General features: G+C 47.4%; 1 protein-coding gene across 1 annotated transcript; it reads right to left on the reverse strand.

Moving 5' to 3' along the window:
* Positions 1 to 1,832: 1,832 nt before the first annotated feature.
* Positions 1,833 to 5,961, reverse strand: LOC123149028 (TPR repeat-containing thioredoxin TTL1). Its single transcript, XM_044568557.1, has 7 exons — positions 4,857 to 5,961; positions 4,152 to 4,353; positions 3,852 to 4,036; positions 3,442 to 3,775; positions 3,145 to 3,349; positions 2,852 to 2,958; positions 1,833 to 2,735 (listed from the first exon to the last, which is right to left on the reverse strand). The coding sequence occupies exons 1-7, from the start codon at positions 5,744 to 5,746 to the stop codon at positions 2,574 to 2,576; spliced, it is 2,085 nt and encodes a 694-aa protein (XP_044424492.1). The 5' UTR covers positions 5,747 to 5,961; the 3' UTR covers positions 1,833 to 2,573.
* Between the last annotated feature and the right edge of the window lie 2,246 nt (positions 5,962 to 8,207).

Consider the following 8,207-nt stretch of genomic DNA (forward strand, 5'->3'; position numbering starts at 1 on the left):
TAAAAACAGAAGAAAAAAGAAAAGAAAACCAAATAAGAAAGCAAATGTGTGTGTTTTAAGCATTAAAAAGGGAAAAGAAATAAAAAAAAGACACGTCGAGTAAGATGTCCCACTTGATTACTACAGTTGCACTTAACCCAGGAGGCCAGAAGTTTGAATCACTTCACCACAGATTCTTTTGTGGTTTATCAGGAAAAAAAAATGGGCCAGTCCAGGAGCACGCGCGCGGGGGATGGAGGGGGTTTGCACTGAATAGGATCAGGGTGCCATGAGGAGATCTTTCGGAGCCTCCATGCCACTCACTCTTTCATTGAGCGTCGATGCAGGAGTTTCAAGCACACATATGCGCGGCTGTTGTTTGTCGCGATCAATTCATAAACTACTCCCTCTGTAAAATAATATAAGAGTGTTTAACGTATTTAAACACTCTTATATTATTTTACAGAGGGAGTAGTTGGTAATTTCATCGCTTGTCGTACTGGGTTTACATGACGCTTTTGCGCTGGAATCCATCACATGGCGTGAAGTGGCGGAAGGCTGAGGCCTTCATAACTTCATAATTGCTTTTGATGCTAAGCATGTTGTTCTTGATATTGCTAATGACAGTCATGGCAGGTACTGACTCGATCATCACCGAGGTCAAAACCAAGGCGTCAAACTTTACAGGCAACTTTGTGTTTGAAGGAAGTGCTGCTAATGGTGAAGCACATTGTCTAGCTAGATTTTAAACTTTACATGCAACTTTGTGTTTGAAGGAAGTGCTAGTAATGGTGAAGCACATAACCTAGCCAGATTTTTATTATCTTTAGATCAGGGGCGTCATGTGTGATGTGTGGCTGATCCTATTTGTATCCCACGAACTGTGGTTTATTATGAATAAAGTTGGTTGTTACCCTAGAAAAACGTACAAAAGAGGTACGGAGAGATCTGGTCCGTTGATGTTTTTTAAAGGGTTGTACCGAACATAACTTCAAATTTGCGGTCAACGTCCAACCCTAGATAGTCAAAAGTGCATTCAGATTCCAAACTGAACGAGGAAAAACTATATGCCCCTATCTATCACCATCGGCCGGAATCTTCTTCGATCCAGAGACAAGAAAGTCTTCCCTTTCCCTTACTCCGAGGCAGCTGTGCCCACAAACTAAACTAAAACTTGAGTGCTGCCTTGCTGGCCTGATGCCAAGTGTTGCCACAGGAGCAGATAAAGGGTGCCAATTTAAGGGCCAGTCGGCGGTTGTTTAGCCACAAATCATTGCAAGTTTGGTTGCCGCAACCCTTGGCCAAAAGGCGAGCAAAAATAAATAATTACTCCCTCGGTCCAAAATAAGTATCGCAGTTTTAAACTAGTTTTAAATTAGGGTTAGTTCAAAACTGCGACACTTTTTATGGATCGGAGGTAGTATGTACTATGATTTTCCATTTTGGCAAAACAAAACTCGCAATTTCGATCGTGTAGGATTCATTCGGTTGGCTGGTTGAAACCCAAATTCAGCTTCAGCGGGCATTGCAACTGATACGCGTAGCAAACCGAACAATTGCGACAGGACAGTTCAAAAACCCTCTGAACCAAACATACTTCAGCAATGTGCAATGCAGTTCAGTAAGTAGTAGCAATTGCATCTGTAACATTGGCGAAAATGGCGCCTTTTGTTCCCAAGGAAACAATGCTGGCACTCATGTAAAAAGAAACAAAATCAGCACACGCCAGTACTCTGCTAGGTATAGCAAGGAGCTGATCTTCAAGGTCGCAAAAACGGAGGATTTGCAAGAATGGGAGACAAAAAGAAAAGACGCAAAACCGCAGAATGAGTGAGCAGAGCACAAATGGGGCAGAAAGAATGAATGTCGGGCTATTTTTATTCATAGAAACAAAGAAAGAAAGAAATGTCAGCATGTATATGTATCACATCAGCGCCACATGGCCCTCCACACGACATGAAAATGACAACCTTCCTACCAGATTACATCAACATCCTTCTCAACTCAAATGGAAACTGGCCTGGCGCCAAAAACGGCGCGACCGTTCGTTCCCCCGCAGAATAACCAATCCTCCAATTTTTGTTTGCTATAATATGACTTATGTACACGTAACGAAGAAGCCGGCGCTCGGCAGGCCTCTTCTTATCTCTTCCTCCTCCCTCTCTAACAATGGCATATGCATCTAGAAATATGTCAGGGGCTTTATTTTTTTCTCTGAGAAGCGTCTGTCTTTCTACGGCGCAGAGCAGAATGAATGTATGGAAATGGTGGCAGAGAGCAGAGTTGCAAGAGATGAAAGAATTGCTCAAGGTTGATGCAATGGTGGGTACTAGTGATAGTAGGAAATGAGGGAGCCTAAATGATCCAAGAATAGGTCGAATGAAGGGTCAGGACTCAGGACTAGCAACAGGATGGGGGGTGATGGCAAACTCTTTGATATACAAAATTTAATTTGGTTCATGCTCAATGGAGGCTGCTGAGGTGCTGTGGAGGGGCTGATTCTATAGAAAAAATGTGTTGGTAAAATGCCGGCAATCGACCGGGGGAACTCTATGCATCAAAGGACTAGTATGGGTGCCACTGGTATGACCTCCTCAAGAATTGGAGACAGCATAGTGCCTCACTGAATAGCGTAAAACGTGTAAGCTAGGGCAGATCATCTCTTTCACCCGTGCGCCATCCTTGTATATCTTGAATGTCGGGACTACGCGCACATTCTCTGCCTTTGCTATCATTGGGCTCTCATCAACATTTACCTGCAAGTTTGCATATGCAAGGGATCGGTTAGCAACTTGGAAGACTTTGTAAGATGTGGCATACTGTAATAGTAGTTGATATATACAGAGAGAGAGAGAGATGTTAGGTTTATTACCTTCAGAAAATTCACCGAAGGGCACTCGGAACAAAGAGCATCCACTGATGGGGTAATCTGTGCACACTGCTGATTCATTGTTGCCATGAAGTAAAGAACAGTCACCCCTGAAAGTGTCCATTTTCATCAGTCAGGCCATCTTGAGAACCGAATACAGACAAGTAAGCATATGCAAGAAAATCTTGATAACTCTTTTAAGTATAGAACTAGGGCAAAGCATGAGGGTAACTGAACAATACTAGCATGATTACGGACATGAAAAAAAAATTTATAACAGCTGAGGAAAAACTCACCGGGCGAATGTATAGCAGCTCGGACTTGCTCTATGCTGGTAACTATCTCAACCTCTCCACCAAACTTCATATTTGATACCTCCTCACCACGGGTTGTCTTCAGCGCGACTTGGGCATGGAACAATGACTCCGCAACCTCCGTGTCGCCAGGAAGCTCCTTGCGAAGCACCTCATAGTCTCGCACACAATCAGCCCAACGCTCAAGCTACAACAATGCCAACAGGGAGGTGTCAAAAGCATACTACTAGGTGAGTAACCAGGACCATGTCATGATGTCAACGTGTGCAGGTTGCTTACCTTTGCATAGGACGCTGCCCGCCTTAAGAGAGCTTTTGTGTAGCTAGGTTGGATCCTCAGCGCCTCATTGCAATCCTCAACGGCTTTCGCCCACCGACCTAACTTGGACCAGCAAGCTGCTCTATTGCAGTACAACACTGGATTTGAGGACTCATGCTTGAGCCCTTCACCATAGGCGATAGATGCCTCGGCAAACTTGCCCGCCTTAAAAAGGTCATTCCCCTGAGCTCGAGCCCGTGCTACTAGCCTCATGTTATTCAGGATCAATCCAACCTCTGCATTTGCAGGATCAATAGCTCTAGCCTTCTCAGCAATGCCAATAGCTGCATCAAACCTGCAGAAACCGACTTTCAATGCTTGTATCGGGAAAGGAAAATGATCGTAGCCCATCGGTGTTTTATAGAATGTACCTCCCAAATGCCATGTTGACCTGGGCTTGTACAACATGTACATATGAATCAGCTACCATGCCTGACAGTTTGGTGGACATTGAAGATAGGGATGCACTGTCCAATTTCAGCAAACCCGTAATAGTCGAATCGGCCTCCTCTAGTTTGTTAAGCCGGAGAAGCGCTTCGGACCTCATGGCAAGGAGCTGCATAAGAAACATGGGTCCATTGTTAGAAACTGAATTCTGACGCTGACCACAAAATGACAGTGTATCTTCATAGGATGAAAAATGTCACAAGCTATAAGGCCAGAGAGGTTACCAGCTGAGAGGAGTCTGCTCCGTTGGCAATGGCGGCGTCTGCTTCCCTCAGCGCGCTCTTCCAGTCTCCGATCCTCCTCGCGTCCATGCATTTCCCCAGATGGCTCTCCACCTCATAAAGTTTCTGCCACTCGGCAGGGTCGGACAGGTTCGCGTTCCCGGCCAGCGTAAGCTGCCTCCTTGCCTTCTCAACCATCCCAAACCTGCAATGCGGCCATCAGAAATGCCATTTCAGTAACAATTCAAGCGCGCGATTACCACGCATTGACACCACCGGCGTTAACGTCGGATCGAAACGATCAACTAGGACCACATTCTGGTCTAAATGCACAATGCGCAATGCAAATAAGCACTCCATTTGAACCGCATTCTGCGATGCGAATTCGCGAAGCGCGTTAAGAACACATTGATTGACTACAATAAACCGACAAATGATGCAATCTTTCTTTTCCATTCTTCGCGGCATGCAATTAATTAGAGAATTCAAATGATGTAATCTTGTAGCTGGCTATCTGCAAGATCAAAGTTTTTGCTTTGAAGACAAGCAAAATAGCAGCTGCTGCTGATGTACTATCTGCAAGGAAGTGCTTAGCACACAAGCAAGAGTGGGAAGCAAGGCGAGAATACAAGATCTGTGTGGACCAATGGCTTCGGGGATCCGACGCAATGCAGCTGCGGGAGGTATGCATGGAGGAGCGGGTCTCACCGGAGGCAGAGCGCGGCGAGGCGGCCGTGGGCGCGGCCGCTGGCCGGGTCGAGCCGGACGGCCTCCTCGCAGTCGCGGAGGGCCTCGGCGAGGCGGCCGAGCCCGGTGAGCGCGGCGGCGCGGTTGCCGCGGCACGCGGCGCTGTCCGGGCAGAGCGCCAGGGCGCGGTCGTAGTGCCGCAGCGCGTCGCCGTACCGGCCCTGCTTGTACAGCTCGTTCCCGGCCCGGGTGACCTCCTGCAGGCTGTCCGGCGGCGCCGGGAAGCTCGCCGGGGACCTCGAGGATCTGCCGGCGAGCGGCGCGGCGTCAATGCCGCCGCTCCTCGCGGGGGCCATGCCGCCCCGCATGATGCTGCCGTGGCCGTAGTGGCCGGTGCCGGATCCGAGCACGTCCGGGCGCGCGCGCGGCCGGGGCGCGGCGGGCGCCGGCGCGACGCGGCCGGACGAGCAGATGTTGCCGGTGGGGAGCGCATTGGTGAGCGGCGAGCTCGCCGTGCTCCCGCCGCCACCGCCCCCCGAGCTGCCGCTCCCGCCGGAGAAAATCAGCGGCCCAGATCCGGAGCGCCGGTGCCCGGGCGGCCGCGGCGGGTTGCTGCTGGCGCTGCCGCTGCCGCTCTCCGCCGCCAGCTCGCCCGAGTGGCTCCCCCTCCCGCTCACGCTCCGAGCGCCGCCGCCCCTCCCGCCGCCCGCCGCCGCATTGCACAGAGCCGGCGACTTGGCCGACCCGGCGGACGAGGACGAGGACGACGGCGTGGCCCGCAGCCGCAGCGGCGAGACCGGCGAGCCGAGATCCGCGAACACGTCCCGCTTGGAGTCCGGCTTGTCCCTGTCCACGCCCCCGCCCGCCTCAAGCGTCAGCCGGCGAACCCGGTCGGCCTCCGACGACGCCATGGCCACCCGCTCACCACCAGCGCCGCCCCCTCACCGGCCAAGCAGGCATGCAAGAACACGCCCGACCGAGCTAGCTAGCTAGCAAGACGAGCTCCAGAGAAGCACGCACGCACACGCGAGCCCAAGCAAGCAAGAGTCAAGCGCGGTGGCGGTGGCGGTGGGTCGGAGCGGTCATGGAGAGGCCACAGGGGGGTGGGGGTGGGGGTGGGGTGGGGTGGGGGGAGGAGTGAGCTGGGAGGAAAGGAATAGAAGAAGAAGAAGGAAGGAAGGAAGGAGGGTGGGTGGCGTTGAATCAGCGCCGGATTTGTATTGATTTATAAGTAAACTCTGAGCTGTAATTTTCATCTTTCTGTGAAACCATAATCAAGGTAGTATCGATTTTGTTATTAGTGCGATTAAAAATATATATTAGTGAGATTTAAAATATATTTTGTTTTATTTCCTTGCCTTTTACATTTTGATTCTGTAAGTGAAATTAAGAGTATTTTTATTTCCTTTCCTTTTTCTATTTTGATTTTGTGGGGGGAATTTAAAATATAGTATTTTTATTTCCTTGCCTTTTCTGGTTTGATTCGGTTTATAGTACTCAATTAAAAAGAGGATCTTGATAGATCCGGTTGTCATAGCCGTTTCGAAATCCATGTACGTTATAGTTTGGCGCAATGCGCACTTTCATCAACCGTTATATATTTTCCTACCGAATGCGTCATTTAAATCTTATCCTGTTTGGATGATTTCCATAGAAAAAAAAGCATAGAAACAAGGGTATCATAGGAAAAATTTCTGTAGATGCATTTGGTTTGTAGGAAATGCGTACACGATTTTTATAGAAATATTGTTCATTTTCTTTGTTTGAAGTAAATTACAAATCCATTCAAAGTTTTTTTTACGTAGGAACGAGACACGATAATTTCTGAGAGTGACACAGTCATCCTATCAAATTTTCATACTACTAATAATTCTTACGTTTTGGTTTCCTCCAAACTAAATGAGGTTTGCTACTGACCTCATGATCGACAAAGCTAGTTAGTGCCACATTGGCTACACAACCCCGTGAACGAACATATGCATATTCAATTCGAGTGAGAGTGTCAGTCTTAATTTGCACAATCTGAAATTGTCCAAATGATATTGTTTTAACAAGGTGAAAGTTCATTTTTTGCAGGTTATCCATACTTGAAAATAGGTATACCGGGGCATCAGGACGATGGGTGCCACTATTTGAATTTGGCCACACGGGGTTTATGCAACCGGCTTAGTTTAGTGGTTTGGTATATTATCAGTTTTTTTTGTAGGGAGCCTTCGTGTTTGTTCTTCTTTAGAGAGTCTTCGAGTTTGGTTTGGGGCGTGGCACCGTTGCCCCAGGGTAGGAATAATGCACTCGCACCGTTTCGTTGGTGTGTTTTCACCAGCAAAGGGCATGTGGAGCTGTCTTCGATGTACCTCTCGAGACCTAGTCGGATTACGTTTTCTGTGGATTCGCCCGACTTTTATCGTCAACGTGGTCTTTCGAGTTTGTACATGCCTTTATTGATGTTTTTTTTCTCCAGGGTAGTGGTTTGTTCATATATTGCGGCCGTCTTTGTCTCATGTTCTGCATCGACGACTTCCCGACCGTTGCTTCTACAAGCTCCCGGGTTTTAAAAAATTTGCTGCCCCGAGGCGAAGGTCTAGAGGCGACATCGAGCTATGCTCACGGCGCCACAGGATGCATCCCAGAGATTTTGAATGTATTTCTATTTTTCTATAAGGGCGCGCTTATAAGGACCCAGAATGCCAAACATGATTTAATTTGTATTGCTATATAATAATTCAATTATAGTCACACACTTTACAAATTTTTGATTTGATGCATATAGAACAAAACACTATCCAGTTCCATATAGTTTGACATCCAAACATGATTTGGTGTTGAAACTTCAGTGAGTTTCCATGAGCTAATCCAATGGGCATCCAAACAAGTGAATTCGTATTCATGTTTAGTTTCCTCGTTGAATTGTTCAATACGAAGGCTTGCAGTACAGACATCCAAACGCAGTTCTATAGGATTCAATCATGTGAATCAAACGACAAATGTAGGGAAAAATCCTAAGGATTCTAACCCTTCAAAAAGTCCCACGGAATTCCTTTGAATCAAAGGAGCCCTAGATTTGAAGTCTCGTACCTTTCTATTTTCATTCCTTGGCTGTAATTACCCCTAACCAAACATGCAGGGAAATTAATTGTTCCCTGCGTAGGCATGCATGTCTTCATACTTTGGATGTTTTGCTTGAGGAAACTAATCGCCATTGGATTTTTGTTTTATTGAGATTATCGGCATTGGAATTCTTGTGGCGCCAGGTGTAATACTCCCTTCGTCCGGAAATATTTGTCATCAAAATAAATAGAATATAGAATGAGACGTATCTAGATGTACTTTGGTTTTACATACATCTTTTTTTATTCATTTTAATGACAAGTA

This window comes from Triticum aestivum, chromosome 1B, assembly GCF_018294505.1.
Source record: "Triticum aestivum cultivar Chinese Spring chromosome 1B, IWGSC CS RefSeq v2.1, whole genome shotgun sequence".
In the NCBI taxonomy this organism is placed as follows: Eukaryota; Viridiplantae; Streptophyta; class Magnoliopsida; order Poales; family Poaceae; genus Triticum; species Triticum aestivum.

Excerpts from the sequence above, each read along its gene's own strand:
- LOC123149028 (XM_044568557.1), bottom strand. The coding sequence starts at position 5,746 with ATGGCGTCGTCGGAGGCCGACCGGGTTCGCCGGCTGACGCTTGAGGCG. Across the intron at positions 4,354-4,856 it reads CTCGCCGCGCTCTGCCTCCG|GTTTGGGATGGTTGAGAAGG; the intron begins GTGAGACCCGCT and ends GCCGCATTGCAG. Across the intron at positions 3,776-3,851 it reads GTCAACATGGCATTTGGGAG|GTTTGATGCAGCTATTGGCA; the intron begins GTACATTCTATA and ends CGGTTTCTGCAG.